This window comes from Lontra canadensis, unplaced genomic scaffold, assembly GCF_010015895.1.
Source record: "Lontra canadensis isolate GAN:19392208 unplaced genomic scaffold, GSC_riverotter_1.0 scaffold110, whole genome shotgun sequence".
Classification (NCBI taxonomy): Eukaryota; Metazoa; Chordata; class Mammalia; order Carnivora; family Mustelidae; genus Lontra; species Lontra canadensis.
In genome coordinates, this window is record NW_022631104.1 from 5,497,632 (window position 1) to 5,519,954 (window position 22,323).

A 22,323-nucleotide genomic window follows, 5' to 3' on the forward strand; every position below is an offset into this window, starting at 1 on the left:
CATTCCAGAGCAGCCCAGGTATGGTGGAGGCAAAATATTTATCACACTAACATTCTGTTTTGTAACCATATGTTCATTAATTCCATGCATAGGAAAAGTCCGAGATCATTGTCAGACCCTTCATACATGATGCATTCATTCTTAAATATTTTTTATTTATTTCTCACTTTGTTTGAGTAAATCCTTAAGTTGCTCCCCCATTCTGAGAGATGAAGCATGAGAGGCTAACTCCTTAATTCTTTCCGTAACTGTGACCCTTTGCTGTTTTTATGGGTGAGTGATCGAATGGTTGAGTTTGGAATTCACAGGTCACGGCAATTTCTTCTCACATCCCCTCAGATGCAGCACTGAGACATCATCTAAGACCTCACCTGAGACATCATCTGAGGTCTACCTGCTTCCAGCTGCTTCCCCCCACCAAATCTTTCTAGCTTGGATTCTAATTTCTTTCTGTTTGGATCTCTTTAGAGATCAAAATTTAAGTTACACTTTAATTCTAGAAAATTTGTATACATTTATATACTTTGTTCATTTTTCCAACACATGATGAGGTGTTTTTTTTTTCCCCAATCTGAAAACCAGGGCTTTTGTTATCTTGAAAACACTTTCTTTCTGTATGCCTTAAAATACTATTTCTATTCCATCTCTCTGGTTAGTTTCCCCTTCATGTTTCCATAAGTTGAGATTCTGTCTTCTCTGTGCTATATATGTTATGTTCATGCATTCATTTATGTTTGCATATATTCACACAGATTTTCAACTCTTACCCCTCTTCCTTGGAATTCTTCCATAGATCCTCAAGCTCATCTGCTATACTGAATTTGTTTGTCTTGATTTGTCCCTTTATTATTTGTTGTTTCCTTATGTTATTTTCCTACCACTACCAATTCATCTTCACTTCATATTTTGTAGGGTTCCTGGTTCTTTCATTTATTTGATAACAAGATGTCATTTTTCATAATTACTCCTGTTTCCTTTATTAAAGTTTCTACCTCCCCCTCCTCTTTCTTGGCTTCTTTCTCCTTCCTCTCCCTCTCCTTTCTCTCTCTCTCTCTCTCTCTCTCTCTCTCGGATAAAGAAGGATCCATCCCATCAAAATATTTATCCCGTCACTGTGGGTTGGTTCTCCTCAAGTACCTCACAGTTTACTTCAACACACATAGAATTTCTCCTCTCATAGGCTGGTTGTAGATTTGGGGTTACAGCTCAGGGTACCATGACTCTGAAGTCCCTCTATCTCAAAAAGCCCTACCAAAGAGCAGCTTTCTACTAATTTTTCCTCTCCAACCTGCCATCTCCCTCACCTCAGGATCATGATGTGGCTCTCCAGCAACCCTCCTAAAACATTCCTCTGGGACACTACCATAAAGGGCCTCTGTACCATGAGAAAACACACAAGGGAGAAGTCCTGGCATGGCCAGGCTTTCTGATTGAGTTGAGAATGCTTGCTTTGCTGCACCAAAATCTTTCCAAAAGCTGGGTGACTTCTTCCATAGGCCACTGTCACCACTGCCCTCCTGTAGGCTCTCCTCTGCCTATCTCCTGAGGAAGAGGGTTTACAAATTAACCATCATTTTTTTTCCCTCCAGTCTGTTCCCATTTATATGCAAACAGACATGAATCCAACTTTTGTGGCTTCATTGGGTGGTGGCTAGTCCATGATTCCCACCAACTTTATATTCCTTTGACCACTCCTACCCAACTCAGTCAATTCTGAACTCATACCACCATCATTCCCACAAGCTTTCCTTTAAATGTTTGGTATCCAACCCTCTAATGGCTGTCAGACAGTAGACCTCTGAATAGTACTAATGAGTGTCTTCCTGGAAACATCATCCAGTCCTTCGGTGTGGTTTCCCTTTGTAGGTCCAGCGCCATCTTTCCAAACTCTTTGACAATATGGCGAAGATGCAGTTCCAGTTGGATGCTGGTGAGCAACCAACTAAGATAAGTCTCGGCATGTACAGCAAGGAAGGAGAATATGTGGCCTTCAGTGAGCCCTGTGACTGCAGCGGTCAGGTAGAGTAGAAGTCCTGTTCCCTCCCTCCTCATCCCCCTTCCCTCTCAAGTGTCTGCATTCAAATACAGGCAGCCTCAACCTTCAGCATGGCCACCTTGACCTTGGGCCAGAACTGCTGTCTGTGTCCTGGGACTGCCAGCTCCTCTTGACTTGAACTGACATTGAAGAAGCTCCTAGTTCCTGCTCTCCTCTCTCCAGGAAAGACACATGTCAATATCCATCTGTCTTTCTTAACCAAAGACCTGTATGGAGAGGAATAAAATGCACATAAACAACTACCCTGTCAATGAGAAAAGGACTTTTAAAATGATTAGCAGCACTGGGAGGCTTTAACATGACAACCCCCGGGGCACCCCACAGGGGAATCTGGCATGCTGACATCTTCCCCTGGAGAAAGTGCACTTTGAAATCGGCCATTTTCCTGAGATGTCATTTTCTGTACAAATACAGCTCAGAGTCCCTTACTCCCACAACCCCAGCCTTGGGAAAGCCAGATCCCATCCCACTCCAGGAACTACCACCTCTAAATCTCCCTTGTGCAATTCAAGAAGCACAAAACATGGGATGGTTCCCTCCTTAACCCTCTTTCCTGTCCTCTCCCATCACTGCTAAAGTATAAGCCCTTCTTTGTTTGTTATGCTAAGTGATCCAACACAGCATTGTCCCTGGGGCTTCTAATTGAGCCTAGCATCATACCTGGAGAAAAGATCTTTTACAGAGGTCTCCCTTCATCCATGTGTTTCTTGGAAAGCAATTCTAATTCCAGGAAATGATCAGACATTCTTAGTTTTATAAGAAGTAACTCTGGGGTTTGATTCTGGATGTATCCTTTGGTAGACCAGAAAGCATTTAGTTGAAAAATATAATTCTGGTGGACATCTCCAACCTCAGTGTGGAAGAGCTCATGAGAACCCAGGACTTACTGACCTTGCTCAACCCAGATTAAAACTTCCTTAAATGAAGCCTCCTTTAACCTGATGTTGTAACCTGTGTGTTCCAAATGGACCTGTGGTTAATTAACTGAGCCTTGTTCTCACCCATCAGTGTCCTGGGTTCAGAAACAAAATGGCTCCCTATGCCTTATGGAGCCATCATGGTTGTACATTTTCTTCCCTCCCTCAGGGTGAATGATCATACTATCTTCAGAACCCAGCCTCTCACTCAGAGTTCTTTTTCAGGTAGAAATATGGTTGAACCGTGTGCTTGCCCATATGAGGGCCACAGTGAGGCACAGCATGACAGAAGGTGTAGTTGCCTACGAAGAAAAGCCAAGGGAACAGTGGCTCCTTGACTATCCAGCTCAGGTATTCTAACCAGGACCTTCGTGGGCCCCTGTCCTTTGCTGGCTCCTCTCTCTCTGGGGCCTCCTTCTGCCTTCAAGGGACACCTGATCTTAAACTCACTATGTGCTTCACATTCAGGAGAGGCTGATTTGTGAAGGGGGTCAGCCAGAGGGAATATGGGAATTGTCAGCCATGACCCACTCCAACTATTACCTTGGAGAACCAAGGGTTGGCCATCTTTACCCTCATGGCTACCATAGAGAGAAAATGTAAACCATTCAACTCATTGAGCCAGCCTGCTTGGGATGTCCCAGGATCTTCACTGAGCACAGGTGACCCCCAACAGGGAACTAGTCATCCTAAGATATCATAATCCTGCCGTGGCGAAGTTTACAGACTGATGAGGAAGTCAGTCACTTACCAATGATACCTGGTACTCTGGGAGCACAGAGCTAGCTAGTAGGGTTCGGGAACCACCTCTCCCCTTCCCCTGCTGAGAATATGACACAGAAGCTGAGATTTGAAGTAGGAGCAAGGAAGTTAAAGATGGAGGGAAAGAGCCACCAAGCATGAGGATTGCCATGAGTGAAGGCTCGGAAGCAAGGAAGAGCATCTCGTGGTTGAGGAAACGAATGTGGTTGCAGCAAGAGGAAGGGGAGGAGGGAGTGAGAGGCAGCAGATGGGGCCTGCAGAGGAAACTCAAAGCCAGTTCTGTGTACCACATGAGGGAGTCTGACTTGCTTCTGAGATGTATCTGAACCCTTTCCAGGCTTCTCAGGAGGAAGATGAGAGAAAGGCGTGAATTAATGAGAATTGTCTAGATGACTCTGGCTGCATGGTACACTTTTGCCTTCCCCATTAGGGAAGGAGGGAAGCTGGCGCTGGTACCTTTGGGGGTTGCAGATTTTTCCTGGTAATTGAAGCCATAGGAGCAGAGAGGGCCTCCCCCCATTTTGGAAAATATGTAGATGGAGATGAACACGCCCTTGAGTGTCATGCAAAGATGGGGTCGGCAAGGAGGGGCCGGTAAAGCAGAATGAGAAACCGTGCCTTTTTAGATAGAGGGAAAAGCAGGGAATGGTCATAATGGAAACCCAAAAAACTATTGGCAGCAGGTGAGAGGTCAGTCATGCCATGCACTTGGCAGAGATCAAGCAAAATAAAGAGGCTGAGGGGCATCCATGAACTTGGTGTGGCCATTTCAGGGAAGTGCCAGGTGGTGGCATGGTGCCAGGGGGAGGAGAAGGGAGAGGAAGGTGGTAAAATGTTGGCATTGAGTGTAGACTTGGCAGCAAGTGTAGACAAACAGAAGAAATGAGAAAGGGAGTCAGTACTGCTGAAGGGAAGAAATATTCTTTTAACTGTGCAGCTGGCATGTCACATTCAGACCATCCCAATAAGATCACAGTGCAGGCAGAACCGTGTGTCTAAACTCAAAGGCAAAATCAGGTATAAGAGAGAAGGGTACATTTATATGACGGGTTTCTCTTTTTCACAAAGGGAATCATTCCTGTCAGGATTCCTGTTTACCTGAATCAGAATTTTGGGCCAAGAAAATGTGTTGCCTCCTGCTATTCTGACAGATCAAATGATACAATAGATGATCGATGTATCTAAATTCTCTACCGTGAATAATCAAAATTCCGCCTTTTCCATCTTAAGTTTCTCAGCAAACAAAAGAAACGTTCATTCAAATCCCTTTTCCCATTTATTTATTTCAAACCTCTGAAAGACACAAGTCCTGTTGACCACAATGAATTTTGCTGTAGTTCTCCTTGATCTTCAAAAGTAGGCTTTTTAAGGTGATAGGTTTTAGGAATTAAAAAATACATGTAGCAAAAGTGTTACAGACAAGCAAAAATATGTTGCAAGTGATCATTGCTGGCTTGCTAAGCTAGAATACTTAGACCACAAGAAGTTCAAGAAGAGCAGAACAAAGTCTGAGTGCTCTTGAGATGGTCAGTCAGCATATTGTTAACCTCCCGAGAGCAGGAAAGATGCTTCACCTGGGCTGTAGAAATGGAAAGATCAGTGTCGTGATTTCTAAAAGCCACTGACATTGACCAGAATGACTCTTTGGTTGTTTTCAACCAAACAATACATTTTTTTTTTCCCAAGAGTAGACTGCACTTTCCCCACTTGGAACCACTTCCCATCTCCAAGGAGATGGAGACAAGTGGCTTGCTTAGTCAAGGTTAATTCAGTTGGTTCTGACCTCATACCACCATCATTCCCACAGGCTTCCTTCTAAATGTTTGGTATCCAACCCTCTAATGGCTATCAGACAGTAGACCTCTGAACAGTACTAATGAGCATCTTCTGGACACATTGTCCAATCCTTTGGTGTGGTTTCCCTTCATAGGTCCAGTGCCATCTTTCCAAACTCTTTGACAATATGGCGAAGATGCAGTGGAAGAGGGAGGGAAGGGGCTTACGTCACCCATGTGATTCCATTCTGGCTCTCACTGGGGGTGCATGAGTGGGCTGGTTTGGAGACAGTCCTGGCAATGGCTTTACTAAGTGGCTCCTCATGCCACAGGTGGCCCTGACCTGCACTCAGATCTGGTGGACCACAGAGGTGGGCATTGCGTTTGCCAGGCTGGAGGAAGGATATGAGAACGCCATGAAGGACTATTACAAGAAGCAGGTGGCCCAGCTCAAAACCCTCATCACCATGCTCGTTGGCCAGCTCTCCAAAGGGGACCGGCAGAAGATCATGACCATATGCACCATTGATGTGCACGCCCGGGATGTGGTGGCCAAGATGATTGCTCAGAAGGTGAGTCCCAGACCTGCAAGAGGGTCCCCTGTGATGGGTAGTTATGCCATGAACAGTGGCATAAGGGAGAAGCGCACATACAGCTAAAACGGGGGGGGGGGTGCAGATTCTATGGCAGCCACAGAGCTGGGAGAGGGTCATGGTGGCTGTCCCCAGCATCAGAGAAGCTTGTTTTCTCTGTGCCCTGGTGGGCTTCTCTTGCATCTCCTGTGGCCTGCAGGCCCTGTGCTGCCTGCTGGACAGTGACTCACCCCCAGTACTCTGCACCCTCTCTTCAGGTGGACAGTGCTCAGGCCTTCCTCTGGCTGTCCCAGCTACGGCATCGTTGGGATGATGAGGCCAAACACTGCTTTGCCAACATCTGTGATGCGCAGTTTCTCTATTCCTATGAGTACCTGGGAAATACGCCTCGCCTGGTGATCACGCCCCTGACGGACAGGTGAGCACGGGCATCAGCCCCCACACAGAGACCCCGACTGTGGTCTGCCTCAGGCCAGCTGTGGTCAAGGCCACCATCACCTGCTACTTGTCCGCAGAGGTGGAAGGGGTTTGGCCCCACCACACAACACATGTAAAAATCAAACTGGAAATGTGTAGGGCAGGGACCTTCTCAGAACGAACTCCTGAGCAAATCAGGGAGCTGTGATTAGTCTTGAGGAATTACTAGGGAGTCACACACACCTGGATCCTCACACCAGCTCTAACACATACCAGCTACTTGACCTTGAAAAGCTTGACCTAATTCTTGTTCTTGGTTTTCTTCTCTGTGGAACGGAGTTAGGAACTCACACCTCACATGAGGTTTGTAAGGACAAAAGACATTAACGCTGTAAGGAGTTCAGAATATCATAAGTGCTCAGTAGATGATCTTATTACTGTTCTCTCTTTTTTTAATATTTTATTTATTCGAATGAGAGAGAGCACAAGTGGGGGATGGGGCAGAGGGAGAGGGAGAAGCAGACACCCCACTGAGCAGGGAGCCTGATGTGGGACTCGATCCCAGGACCCTAAGATCATGACCTGAACTGAAGGCAGCCACTTAACTGACTGAGCCACCCAGATGCCCCATTCCTATTTTCTTACCAATCGTCTGGCACATTTCTTGAGCACCTCTCACTCTGGGAATCCGATCAGAACCAGGGAGTCCCTGCCATGAAGGAGCTTATAATTTTTGGAGAACCGTAGCCTCTGACATTCATATTAATTCATGAATGAATTAATTCATTCATTCATATTCATTCAATGAATGAATTCACACTCTCTGGTGAGAGAGTCTACGGCATCCATTACTTATGAAAGTGGTCTAGGATTCCCAGAAGCTGTCCTTAAACTCCTATTCCAGTGAGGGAAATAAGACCTACACAGATAAAAATATACATAGCCCAAGGGGAAAGCGTGCAGGACCATAGGGTCCCCGATAAGCATTCTGGAAAATTGAATTTTGTGTGCAAAGGCATGGAAATGGGAAAATCCAAGACCTGTTCCTGGAAGAGGGGGTAGACCCTTCTTCTCCAAACTGAGTCACATACCTGAAAGGCTGGCTTGCTCTAAGTAAGTGACTTGTGGTTGGCAAAGACATTGTCATCGTCTTTGAAGGTTAGAATGGCCACACAGAATCAGTGCCATCTTTTATTTAATTTTCTCTTGCCACCTGCCTTCTGGTAAGATCCTCAGTTGTGTTTCCAAGATACGCTGAGTGGAATCATGATCACGGTACTCATGGGATGAAATGGGATGTGGGAATATCCCAACATCATCCATAGAACCAGACCTCATGGTTCATCTCTCCTCTCTGCCCCCATGCTGTACATTTCTTTAATTCATCTTCCTGCCCAGTCTGGAAGGCTCTTCCACCCAGAGTCCCCCTCAAACCTTTCCACGTTTACTCTTAGATACCACGTTTTGGGAGGTGGGGAGCCCGCAGAGGCCACATCATTGTCTCTGGTCACTCCCCACTGCACTTAGACTAAAATCTGAATTCCCTGTGGGACCAGCAATGCCTGTCTGCTGCCCCGACACCTCAGTCCCTGCACCCCAGCCCCACTGGCCTCCTTTCTGTTCCTTGATCCCCTTAAATTAGAACCTTCTATACATGGGGGGTGTTCCCTCTTCCAGGAATGCCTTTCCCATGCTCACTGATCCATAGTCACCTTCTCATCCTTTAATTCTGTCCTCAGACCTGAGGAGACCTTCCATGACCTCTCTTACTAATATCCCGCCTCACTCTGCCTCCTCACACACACACGGCAATAACCAAGATGGTTCCCAGTGTTCACCTTCTTCCTAACATCTCCCACATTCTGCAAAGACCTTGCTTGCTTGTTTGTTGGATATACTTCCCTTTGGAATGGAAGCTCTCTCCCATCAAGGAGCTTTGTCTGTCTTGTTCATTGCTGTGTCACCAGCACCTAGCAGACCTTGAAATTAGTATGTTGAATGAATGATTGGTGGTTGAGTATTGAAGACCCAGACTGTGGGAATAGACAGGATCAAAAAAGAGGTTGACTCAGAGGATGGGCGGAGGACTCGTGCCTTGGCTCCCAAAGAAGGAGGAACAGCTACTCTGTCTTCTGCTCTGAGCTGGGGACCAGCAACTCCTCCAGGCCCCAGCTTAGGACAAAAGGCAGAGAACATCTGTTCTGAGAGAGATACGAATTTCTCTGCAGCTGGGACAGTGTTGGCAACAGCAGGTCTTGGGGGGGGGGGTTGGCCATCTTAGGGTTGTACTTGGCCTTCACTCGGGATCAGTCTCTTCAAGGCATTCATTCGGTATGGCTCAAAGGAAAGATTTTCCCCCCTCACACTTCATTCAGAGTGGACCCTCTCATGTGTCTTTGTCTTAATAGTGACTCTCAGTAAGACACCAGCCCTAAGCAGGAAGAAAATCTGGCCCAGGATCCTCTTTGGCAGTGAGTTTTTCTGCCAGCCTTGGCGGAGAAGTTAATAGTTGGGGAACTTACATCACTTGCAACAGAATGATGAAGCCATTTTATATTTGAACCATTTGATTAATGTCTATCTCTTGCCCTAGACTGTATGTTACGTGGTGACATTGACCTTGATCTACTCACTGCTCTGCCATGTGGGACCCAATACCACGTGGGGCACCTGATAGGCATTCAAGAAATTCACTCCTTTAGCAAGTTCAGTGAAACGATTTCTGAGACTTGAGTATGTGTCCTAGCTTCCTTATACCTGTCAGAACGTATCTTCTTCCTTTCTGCAGACACATCAGACATTATCATTCCAAGTGATAAAAAGTGCAAGACTTTCCGTTTCCCTGAGCCTTCACACCCGCCCAAGGGTCGGAGAAGATAATTGCCTTGTTTGAGTTTAGAAGCCCATAGTACTCTAATGCCAAACGCCTTCGAGAGAGGGAGAGGGTAAAGCTTTGACAAGGAATTATCTCTAAAACAGGAATTTATCACCCCTTCTATGGAACAATGCAAATAAGAACTAGAAAGGAACATTTCCTGCAAATAATGGTGAATACTATATAGACCTTGACCTCGTTTTGCACCTTACTTGCTTTTCTGACAAAATGGTACGTCGTGAATATTTATATGTAAAATTCTATTTTCTCATTGACTTCCATTATTAGCTCAAGAAATGTTTTGCCCAGAAAAAAAAAAAAAAAAGAAAAGAAAAGAAAAAGAAAATGGCCTTAGCACAGAAAATCACATTTTAAAGAGCGTTCACCCTTTGCTGGTGTGTAGTCTAAGTACATTTAATTCTCTCCTGCCGGAGGAATTAATCAAACGGACAATTGATCCATACAACCTTTGCACATTCATTACAAGCATCCCCGCATTACAGTACATCTGGCTGATTATGCCTATTTCTTTGGAATTTCCCACTGCCCGGATGGGACCTGAATATGTAAGTGAGTGCAGTGGCTTCACCACCATCGCGGGGCTCCGGACCAGCACTAAGCTGAAGAACTAAATGGAAATGCTTTTTCAGGCTGAACAAAAGCAATTCACATAAGTTGTTTCTCAACCTTTGGATGACCTCCTTTTCCCCACCCCCGCCCCCATAACTCCCCTCCCGTCACCTTCATACCCAGCCGCCCCTTTCTGCCCTGCGCTGTGCTAAGTACGGTTTTAATCAAGTGCTTATCGAGTTAGAGTACCTTCTAATTTCTCAGGAACTACTGCAAGCAGGTGAGATATAATTGACCCAAGAGTCTTTGAAGGTGATTGGCCAGGGAAGGGCACAGCTAGCAAAAGTCCTGCGCTTTCCACGTTTCTATCTGCAGTTTTTATCAGAAAACTTAGTGCTCTGTCAACCAAGACATAAAGTCACGCAGAGATGACCATTGTTAATATCTAGTCTGTTAACTTCTGCCTGGAGATTTTGACAATTGGCAATTGCCATCATATGCTTTATGTAAAAAATGGTAGATTGCTTTTTTTTTTTTTAATTTATTTGTCAGAGAGAGAGCACAAGCAGGCAAAGTGGCAGGCAGAAGCAGAGAGAGAAGCAGGCTCCCGTGAGCAGGGAGCCTGATGCGGGGCTTGATCCCAGGACCCTGAGATCATGGCCTGAGCCAAAGGCAGCGGCTTAACCGACTAAGCCACCCAGACGTCCCTGCTTTTTTTTTTAAAACATAACCTTGTATCGTGTGCATATTCTCGACACATTCTTCTGAAACACTCTAAGAACTGATTTACCTTCTCTTCACAAGCATCCCATTATTTCTGTAACACACCCATAGTATGAAATGTTTGAGTCACACCTAAGCCTTTACTATTAAAAATGAATCTGCCATGAACTTGCTTATACTTTTTTTAAATGATATTTCTCATTATTTCTCTAGGAGCGATTTCAGGAGGCAGGATAATTAGATGACACATACTTTAAAATTATTCTTGAAACAAGTATCATTACCACTCTCACTGGCCGTTTATGAGAATGTTCACCTCTCAACATCCTCACCAGCATTCAGTATTATTGTTTAAAGTATTATTAATTTTGTATGTCATTATAGTATCTCACTTGGATTTGGATGTCCTTAATTACTCACAGGCTTGAGCATTTTTATGTGCTTATGGCTATGAGATTTTCCTTTCCTGTGAATTATTTATAACTATCATTGCCCTTTTTATTACTTTTATGTTTAGAAAGTCCCTACCATTTCAAGATCAACTTAATATTCACTATATATTTTAAAGATTTTACTTATTTATTTGTCAGAGAGAGAGCACGCACAAGCAGGCAGAGTGGCAGGCAGAGGCAGAGGAAAAGCAGGCTCCCCACTGAGCAAGGGGCCCAAGGTGGGTCTCTATCCTAGGATCCTGACCTGATCCGAAGGCAGAGGCCTTAACCCACTGAGCCACCCAGGCATGCCAATATTCACTATATTTTATTGTGGTTTATTTTATTTTTCCACTTTTCAGTGTCTTTGGTAAACTTTTTGACCATTGAGTTAGATGAGCGTTCTTACCAAAACATTTTTGGTTACAAGTGATAGAAGCCAAGCCTAAACTAACGTAAACAGAGCGAGGACCTGTTTGAGTCTAGCTTGCTCCGTGTAGCAGCTCCGGGCCCAGACAGGGAACTCTCAGCAACGGGACACTCTATCATGGCTCTGTTTCCTTCTGAGCATTGTCTTCTTTCTTGCATGGGTTTTCTTTGGATAGTAGCAAGGGTGGTATCCATGCCCATGACTTTGGGACTCTTGGTCCAGGAAGAAGAGGGATCCCTTCCCTGTCTTTCTCAGCCCCATAAGTCCAACTCCTTCAGGGGATCCTGATGTGTCCCATTTAGATCCCGTGTCAACCTCTGCATCCATTACTGGAGCCTGTGAGCTCAATCATTTTGCCCAGCCTGAGCCTTGTGCCCACGCCTGCGAAGGTGGGAGATACTTTGATCGAAGGCCATGTAGACAGAGGGCTTTTACCATATGTGTGCAATCCTGAGCAAAGAACACCCACAGAAACGATGGCAGGGAATACTTTATTTCTTTGGTTTCTAAGTAACTGACAGGCACATTTTTAGTGAGTAATATGCCATTTCCCTCACCCATTTATGATGTTCGCTCTACAACTTCCAAAATTCTGATTACCAAACTGTCTCAAAATGTCTATTCTGTCTCATCTTCATGCCCAGCACTGTGCCATATTATTTAAAGACTGCGGCTTTGTCCTGAGTTCTATTTATATAGTTAAGGTCCCACATCATCTTTTATTTTTTATTTTATTTTATTTTTTTATTTGATAGAGAGATCACAAGCAGGCAGAGAGGCAGGCAGAGAGAGAGGGGGAAGCAGGCTCCCCGCTGAGCAGAGAGCCTGATGCGGGGCTTGATCCAGGGACCCTGAGATCATGACCTGAGCCAAAGGCAGAGGCTTTAACCCACTAAGCCACCCAGGCACCCCCACATTATCTTTTATATATGTCCTATATATATATAAAATTTTCTTTGCTCTTCTATTTCTTTTCAAATGAACTTGAATCATTTTTTTTCTTAAAGACTTTATTTATTTATATGACAGAGAGACACATACCGAAAGAGGGAACACAAGCAGGGTGAGTGGGAGAGGGAGAAGCAGGCTTCCTGCCAAGCAGGGAGCCTGATGGGGGGCTCAATCCCAGGACCCTGGGATCATGACCTGAGCCAAAGGCAGACGCTTAACTACTGAGCCACCCAGGCACCCCTGAACTTGACTCATTTTTTCAAGTTACAGAATATGAATGGTTAGGGTTCTGGTCAGCAAGCCTTAATATCTTCCAGTTAATTTGGAAGGAAGAACCATTTTTACAACATGTGATATTTTTATGTTGTTCCCTACCTTGAACTATGTTTGAATATCTTGCAGTTACATCAGAAAAGTGTCTTAAATATTGTTATATGGGTTTTGAGTATTCATATTATCACTAGGTGTTTTTAAAAGTGCTGTTGCTATATAAGGTGGTTTTTTCTACAATATATGTTTTTAAACAATTTGATCGAGGTTTCTTTCATGCATCAAAAAGTTTTACCCTCTCCAAGTACGCCCCTGAATGGTTTTTAGCAACTTTACCAAGTGGTGTAACCATCACCATAAATCAATTTTACAACATTTTTATCCTCCTCGATAAGACTCCTGATGCCCGTGTATGTGCCCATTCCTGTCCCCAGCCCCAGACAACCCACTTTCTGTCTCTCTAAACTTGTTTAATTCCAGACATTTCTTAGAAATGGAGCCATACGATGTGTGGCCCCTCATTTCCAGCTTCTTTCAATTTACGCACAGTCCTGGGGCTTCGTCCGTGATAGAGCAACTGTCTGCAATCTTTTACTTTTTATTTCTGAATAACCTCCCATTTTATAGACAGGACACATTTTGTCTATCCAGGCACCCTTTGATGGACACTGAGGTTATTTCTGGTTTGGGGCTATTAAAATCATGCTGCCGTGAACAAGTCTTTGTGTCGGCTTAAGTTTTCATTTCTCTTGGGCACACACCCAGGAGGGGAATTGCTGGGTGGTACCACTGTTTCATGTTTAACTTTTTGGGAAGCCGCCAAGCTATTTTCCAAAGTGGTGGAATCATTTCACGCCCCCACTAGTAGCGGAGTATAAGTGTCCTCATTTCTCTACAGCCGGGACAACTTTGTTGTTATCTCTCTTGTTTATTACAACCATTGAGTGGGTGGGAAGTAGTATCTCATCAGAGTTTTCATTGACATTTCCCTAATAAAGATGTTGAGCACCTTTTTATGGTCTCATTAGCCAACTGGAGATCTTCTTTGGCATAATCCCATTCAAATCTTTTGCCTACTGTTTGATTGATCTCTTTGTCCTCTCCTTGAATTTTAAGAATTCTTTGAATCTTCTTATTATATTGCACACATGTTCATAAGTATCCTGTCCCGGTCTCCTGCTTACCTCTTCTCTTTCTTGATGGTGTCTTTTGAAGTGCAGAAATTGTTAATTTTGATGAAATCCAGTCTGTCTGTCTTTTATGCACCATGCTTTAGGTGTTGTGGCTAAGAAATCTTTGCTTAATTTCACCATATCTTTCTTTATCCGTCTTTCACTCATATATAGGAGAACACTGATTTTTATAAATTCATCTTTTATTCTGCCCATCTACTGCCCTCTGTTAAAAATTTGAAGAATTTTGTTTCAGATTCTCTTGAGTTTTCTATGTGACTTCTAGAATGCCCACTTATATTCGAGACATACAGTATAAAGCAGAGTTGTACCAAGTCAGGTTTCATACTAGGTATGTTGTTATTTTTTTAAGATTTATTTATTTCCTTTGGCGGGGAGTGGGGCAGAGGGAGAGAGAATCCTCAAGCGGACTTCCCATTGAGTGCAGAACCCCAGGCAGGGCTCAGTCTCATGACCCAGGAGGTCATGACTTGAGCTGCATCTAGAGTTGGATGCTTACCCAACTGAGCCATCCCGGTGCCCCAGTGTGATGTCGTCTTCGCTAAAGAGATCACATATCAGCCAATGCTCTCAGTTCTTTCTGTCATGTCTTGAGAGTGACATTTACCAACTAGTGTGGGCAAAGAGAAAGATGAGCACTGGGTGACAAAGGAGCTCAAAGCCAAATGACATAAGAAACAGATCGTAGAATCAGGGGCATCTAGGTTGAGGACAGAGTTTGAAATTTAAATATTCAAGTGTTATCAGAGGGACAGATTTGTTTTAGGATGATGCTGAGGACCGTCTTCTTCTGTCGATGGTGTTTCTCGTTTTGAGCCTGGGACCTCTTAAAAGCCATGGATTTTCTGTGGATTGCCCTCTAACCACCTCTCCCCTCTCCCTTGTCCTATATATGCGGAAGCCCTCAAAGATTAATTTACATTTATCCTTCCTAAAGTTCACATTGTTGGGTCAACCCCATCATTTTCAACTGTTGAGATTATTTAGAATATCAGACAATCTTGTATATAATCAGTTATGTCTTCATTCAAGTTGTCAATAGCAATAACAAACAGCAGGGACCTGAGTCCTGCTGATGTCACTAGAGGCCCCCCCCCACCAGGGAGGGATCGTTGGCATCCACGTTCCTTCCACAGTTATGATTACTGAACTGTGTGATAGGGAGAATTCCAAGAACGTGATCTCCAGTGACCTTTTTCCTTGTATGAGCTCCTCTCCTTTGAGTACAGGTGAAAACCGTAAATATCATAGTATCATTCCCATGATAACATTTTGTTTTATGGCAAGAGGGAAATTATTCAAGGTAACCATATGAGACCTTGAAAGCAGAGCTTTCTCCTGGCTGAGGACAGAAGGGGAGATCAGAGAGATTTGAAACCTAAGAAAACTTTGACATGCCCTTGTTGGTTTTAAAGGCAGAGGGAGCCATATGCAAAGATGGGAGCATGGCCTTCAGGAGCCAAGCCATCCTATGCCCAACAGCAACCAACAAGGACCTCAGTCCTACAAATGGTAGGAACTTAATTCTGCCAAGAACTTAAGTGAGTTAGGAGGCAGATGCTTCCCCAGAGTGCTCAGATAAGAGCCCAGCCAACTGATAAACTTGATTTTGGTCTTATGAGACCCACCATAGAGAAGCCACTTGGACTTCTGACCTCAAAGAGGGAGGCAATAAAGGAGTGTTATTTTAAGCCACTTAGTTTATGGTGATTTCTTACGCAGCAGTAGAAAATGAATACAAACCAACTATGATTTCACCAGCTCTAAGATTAGTCAGACCACATTTCTGGGATAGCAACAGGCTATTTATAGCTGAAATCAAGATGCCTTGGCTTTGATGTTTTCTCTAAGCTGCCAATTGAATAACTATCAAAAAAGAAAAGCTACATTGTATGTATTTGTTACCTTAAAAAATAATACCTTAAACTTGGATTGGCCTTCTCTTTTCGAGGCCCCTTCGTATCTCTTGTCTCATCTTACCCTCACAAAAGCCTGCCGGGGGAGATAAGAATAATATCTATAAAAGTCATTTGCCCAAAGAGAACAAGATTGACTTCGCTTGATATCAGGAAAGCCTTTCAAACAATTACACAGGCCCACTGTGGAAGGGGCCACCTTCTGGAATCCTGCCCCACTGGGGGAAGACTCTGTGGTCCTCTTGGAAGGACTTGATGGGAGAGAGCTTGGCTTGGTGAAGAGGCCAGACCCCTGAGGTCTGTCCCAGCAGGAAAGGGTCTGCGTGTCCAGGAATAATGAGACAAAATTAATCTGCAGGCGTGTTTGGCCCAGTCGGCCAGGTGAGAGCGCCTCCTACGCTCCTAGTCCCTGCCATTCCCACAGTCGCTATTGGTTCAAAGCAGCAAAGGTACTGAACTTGGTGCAAAGCCAAACCCACATGATGGATTCCAGAGACATCTTTTGAAAGGCACCAAGGATTGTGATCCTGGTCAAGTTGCTCACTTTATAGTAGAGGCGACTCTGACCTCCGTCTGACTCCAGAGTCCTTGCCTTAGACCACGGTAGCGTGACCCACCGTCCTCCGGGGGAAAACAGACACAGACTGAAGCAGATGACTTGATGGTTAGAGATGGACAAGCCAACAAGACCCCAGATGGAGTGTGAGAGCAGGGGCTGGTGTCGCTAAGACCTGGGATAGCCTGCTGGCAAGAGGCCCAAGATAATGGCAATCCTCATGCAGAAGAGGGAAATATTGTTCCTTTGTGTTTTTCTTATGTCCCAAGCTCAAGGCCCACAGCCCGTGCCTGAGTTATTTAGAGCACCTTAGCCTGATTGCCCTTCCTGAACCTTAGGCTTCCCATCTATAAAATAAATGTGTTGGACTAGCTGATCTCAGAAATCCCTTCTAGCTCTAGAGTTCTCCTATTATGGGAAAAAAGATGTTATGTTTTGTGTTGTTTTGGTTTTTGTACCTCCCCACCCCCACCCCCAAGTGCTTCCTCTGGAGATAATCAGAAGCTCATAGAAGCTCAAAATGAGATGGACACCCAGTTCCAAGGATTTATTTCCAGATTCTAGGCAAATTCTATTTCTGTGAAACCTTGGGCTTCTAGATTCCCAGATTCCTTGAGAGCCTTGCCCTGCAGAGAGAAGAGGTCTGGGATTGCTCTCCAGCCAGCAGAGGAGGACAGAGAGGGGATGGGGGAGAGTGGGGAGGGGAGCAGGCAGGAGGCTGAGATTCTGCCAGTCCTCTTGCCTTTCCTCCTGGGAGATACAAGGCTGTAGCAGGCCCTGGATAGTTCTGGCAGAAGCCTGAGGCTGGGAAGCATGCAAGGTACGGGGGCCAGTCTGGGGGGCAGAACCCAGCCCACGACGGCAGCTGTGGTTAAAGCTGCATGCAGGCCTCCATGATGATCTAGTTACCTGGGGAAACTGCTTTCCTGGGTTTCACATACAAAGGCTGAAATACATACAGGAGTTTTGCACTCAGTTGAAGAATTCAGGGACTCTTTTCAAGTCTTTTCAAACCCAGTTTGCTTCTGTGGAGACACAATCCCCATCTGGCATGAAGGGCGTTAGCCTGTGGTTTCAGGTGAACTTTAGACATCAGATTCAGAAACAGAATCCATTTTGGAAGTCCCCTTGGATAGCACCTCCTGGTCCAGCCTGTAGGTGGAGAGCCTGGGTATGCACTTGCTAGGTTTTGAAAAGTTAGGGCAATGGCACATTTTTAGTGGCTTTCTCAAGGTATAATGTATGAGTTCTACAGTTCCTCCATCACAAGTGTGCAATTCAGGGATGCCTGGCTGGCTCTGCCGGTGAAGCATGTGACTCTTAATCTTGGGATTATAAATTTGAGCCCCACATTGGGTATAGAGATTACCTAAAATCCTAAAACAAATGTACGATTCAATGACTTTTAGTAATTTGTAGAGTTGTACAACCATTACCACCATCCAGTTTCAAACTTGGCTATCATTGTTTTCCTGTCAATCCCAAGTCCTCTTCCCAAGCAGCCACTGATCTCTGTCTGTCTCTGTGTTTTCCAGACATTGCATCAATGAAATGATACGCTACAAGGTATTTTGCACCTTTGACCTAGCATAATGCTTCTAAAGCTTCCCCCTCTTGTAACATATATCCATAGGTACTTAATTCCTTTACATTGTTAAATAGTATTCTACTAGACAGATAACATCACATAATTATTTACGCATTCACCATTGACGGACATTTGGGATGTTTCCAGTTCTTGGCATTAAGAATATTGCTGCTAGGAACATTTCTGTGTAAGTCTTTATCTGAACATAAATGCTCATTTCCCTTCAGTAAAGTCCTGGAAGGGGAATTAGTGAATCATACAGTAAGCTTTACATTTTTGTTTCGTTTTGGCTTGGTTTGGTTTTTGTTTCTTTTAAAGATTCATTTATTTATTAAAGAGAGAGTGCAAGCAGGGTATGAGTAGATGGGGAGAATCCCAAGCAGACTTCCTGTTGACTGTGGAACCTGACTTGGGGCTCAGCCCCATGACCATAGATCATGACCTGAGCAGAAACCAAGAGTCAGATGCCCAACCTACTGAGCCATCTAGTTGCCCCAGTAAGCTTTACTTTTTAAGAAACTGCCGAACAGTCTTCCAAAGTAGCTGTACCATTTTCCATCCCGACAAATGTGTATGAGTTTCCTAGTTTTTTCACATCCTTCACAACACTCTTGACCATAGTAATCCTCGAGGGTGCATCATGGTATCTCACTGTGGATTTGACTCACATTTCCCTAATGACTAGTGATTTTTTTAAAAAGATTTTATTTATTTATTTGACAGAGATCACAAGTAAGCAGAGAGGCAGGCAGAGAGAGAGAGAAAGGAGGAAGCAGGCTCCCCGCTAAGCAGAGAGCCCCATGTGGGGCTCGATCCCAGGACCTTGGGATCATGACCCGAGCCAAAGGCAGAGCCTTTAACCCACTGAGCCACCCAGGTGCCCCATGACTAGTGGTTTTGAGCATCTTTTTATGTGCTTATTACCCAAAGGCACATTTCCAACTAAGTGGAAAGGCAAGTCCTTTTTTAAAAGTATCAGAAACAAGGGGGGCCTGGGAGGCACAGTTAGCTGAGCATCTGACTCTTGGTTTTGGCTCAGGTCCTAATCTCAGGGTTGTGGGACTGAGCCCTGAGTCAGGCTCCACACTCAGCGAGGAGTCTGCTTGAGTTTCTCTCTGCTGCGCCCCTTCCCCCCTCTAAAATAAGTAAATAAACCTAAAAAATAAGAAGCAACAGAAAGAAGCTTAAAGCTGATTTTATTTTGTTATTAGGAAAGATAGTCACAGGAGGGTTAAACAGATGCAATGACTGACCCTGTCATTCATGAACTTGTTTAATCAATAATTACTGAGGGCCTAATGTGCCCAGAGCTCTACTAGTCTCTGGAGATGAAACAATGAATGAGACATGGCCCCACCTTCATGTCCTCATGAAGATCTAGATGAACAGTGTGTGTGGCTTATATTGTTGGAAGCTGGAGTGGAATACAGTGGAGGAGGAGTTCATCCGAGGGGCGTCTGCTCAGTTCCCCACCCCTGAGAGGTCCAGGAATACTCCTAAGTGTGGGAAACCATGTCAAATATGAGATCTAAGGGGTGAGTAGCCACCAGCTGGGCTATTGGCGGCCATGTTGAAGAAGAACATGACTCAGGTGGACCAGAAGGGCTGGGGCTAGATGAGGGAAAGAAAGAGGAACAAGCACAGTCCTAGTGTGTCTGGCTCTCCTTGTTTACTTGAACTGCTGTAAAAAATATATATATATACCACAGTCTGGGTAGCTTATAAAGAGCAGAGATGTATTTCTCACAGTTCTGGAAGCTGGTGAGTCCAAAATCAAGGCACCAGCATGGTCATGTTCTCATACGGACCCCTTTCTGGCTCATAGCTGCCATCTTCTCGCCATGTGCTTGTGTGGTGGAGGGGACAGAGGGTCCGTCCGGAGCCTGTTTTATAAGGGCACTAATCCCATTCATGAGGTTCCACCTTCATGAGCTAATCACCTCCCAAAGGCCCCACCTCCCCACATTTTAGTCTTTGGAGGTTAGGATTTCCTCAAAGGAACTGGGAGGCTGGGGAACACAGACATTCAGAACATAGCATGGACACATGAGAGTAGCTCTCCATGAAGACTCTTAGGGCACTGGGGCTGGAGGGATGGAGAGATGGTCAGTGAGCAGGTGCAAGATCAGAAGGTGTGGCAGTGAGCCTGTGATGCCCTTGAAGGATCAGGTGACCCTTCAGAGAGTTCTCCCCACAGCGCTGAGGGGAACAGGTGGGAGTGGGGGGCTCTGGCTTTCCTTTATAGAAGCTGTCGGGTCTCCCAGGGCCTAGAACCTCAGGTCTATCTCCCCAGGACCCAGCAGGGCCAGAGCCATTGGTCAGGCCACCTAGGGCCCTGGCAATGACCTCCGCCTTTCTGTGTTCCCCAGATGCTACATCACCCTCACCCAGTCTCTGCACCTAACCATGAGTGGAGCCCCAGCAGGACCCGCAGGCACAGGCAAGACAGAGACCACCAAGGACCTAGGCCGAGCACTGGGCATCATGGTGTATGTGTTCAACTGCTCAGAGCAGATGGACTACAAGGTATGTCTCAACTCAGGGGCAGGGTGGTGGGGGAGCAGGACTAGGAACTGGGTGGCAGCCCAGTTGAGGTCCAGGTTTATTCATGCCACCCTGGCCCAACTCAGAGGTCCAGGCATAGAGGTCTCTGCTGGCTTCATCCCAGGAGACCTGAAGATCTCTGATCCCTGGAGATTGGTTACCTCCCTGTCAGCCAATGAGCTTCATTTTGAGGTCTCTTGTCACCTGTACAATGAAGAGGCTGAGCATCTATCCAAAGGCCTACATTCACTGTTTGACCTAGAACTACAGAAGGGCTCACAAGTGGCTCCCATGAAGTCTTCACATGGAAGTCGAATTTGTGCTTCTCTGGAAAAGTGGGCATTTCCCCAGTATTTCTACAAGGGAAAAATACTTTTTTTTTAAAGACTTTATTTATTTGGCAGAGAGATCACAAGTAGGCAGAGAGGCAGTCAGAGAGAAAAGGGGAAGCACGCTCCCCGCTGAGCAGAGAGCCTGATGTGGGACTCGATCCCAGGACTCTGAGATCATGACCTGAGCTGAAGGCAGAGACTTAACCCACTGAGCCACCCAGGTACCCCAGGAAAAATACTTTACAAGGGCAGATGTGACTTCTGAAGGAGACTAGATTAACTTCCACGCCAACAAGTGATACCCACGAAGGTCAAGGGCAAGACCAACGTTCTTCATTCAGGCGTTCGTTGTTTTTACTTTTTTAAATGTATTCCAGGTTCTGTGTCCTAGAGAAAAGCAAGAGGAACAAGAGGTCCATAGGTCACTTCTTAGCTAGCAATATTCTGCTAGAGGTCATATAGATTCTTTTTTTTTTTAAGATTTTATTTATTTTTTTGACAGACAGAGGTTACAAGTAGGCAGAGAAGCAGGCAGAAAGAGAGGGAGGAAGTAGGCCCCCTGCTGAGAAGAGAGCCCGATGTAGGGCTCGATCCCAGGACCCTGGGATCACGACCTGAGCTGAAGGCAGAGGCTTTAACCCACTGAACCACCCAGGTGCCCCAATTCTTTTTTTTTTTTTTTAGTGTAATAAGATTGTCTCACTTTCTCCTTATTTTCATTTTGTTTTATTGTATTTTGGTAAATTATCTTAAGTCCCTTTTGAAACAGGATGGTATGTAAATAAATTTAGAGTGGGAGGAAAAATAAAGCCTTAGCGTTAGTAGATTAAACATTTATATGTGTAAATCATCATAGATGGGGTACAAAATAAACTGAATTTAAGAATACTTTTAGAGACTGTGAGCTAACATACAGAAGTCTAAATGAGATTCATCAGCTATAAGTTTAGTAATTTCTCTCGTATGGAAAATTTTGCTGTGCAGAGAGTTGCAGAGACCTAAGCCACCGTGTTTGCTCACAGCAAGCAAACAAAGTGAGGATTCAGGTGCCAAACAGCCGTCCTGCCTGTATTCTACACAATTTACATTTTATCATGGTTGCTTTTATTGATGAACACATTAAAGTGCTATTTCTCTAAAAAAAAAAAAAAAAAAGGAGGGGGGGTACCTGGGTGTTTTAGTCAGTTAAGCATCTGACTCTCGATTTTGGTTCACCTTGCGATCTCAGGGTCGTGGGATCAAGCCAGGAATTGGGCTCCATGGTGGGTGCGGAGCCTGCTTAAGATTCTTTCTCTCCCTCCCCCTCTACCCCACCATGTGAACATGTGCACACATGTGTATGCTCTCTCTCAAAAAAAAAAAAAAAAAACTTTTTTAAGTAATATTTCTCTTTAAGTCAGGCTAAAAGAAGGAAGTGATTTTTT

At 44.9% G+C, this 22,323-nt stretch overlaps 1 protein-coding gene across 1 annotated transcript in view; it reads left to right on the plus strand.

Annotated features, from left to right (window-relative positions):
• DNAH9 (dynein axonemal heavy chain 9) overlaps positions 1-22,323 on the plus strand; it is a 313,067-nt gene that overhangs the window by 87,258 nt on the left and 203,486 nt on the right. The window contains exons 23-27 of the mRNA XM_032840101.1: positions 1,867-2,019; positions 3,199-3,324; positions 5,843-6,082; positions 6,361-6,521; positions 20,393-20,549. Of these exons, the coding sequence (XP_032695992.1) occupies positions 1,867-2,019; positions 3,199-3,324; positions 5,843-6,082; positions 6,361-6,521; positions 20,393-20,549 (837 nt within the window). The remainder of the gene's footprint in view (positions 1-1,866; positions 2,020-3,198; positions 3,325-5,842; positions 6,083-6,360; positions 6,522-20,392; positions 20,550-22,323) is intronic.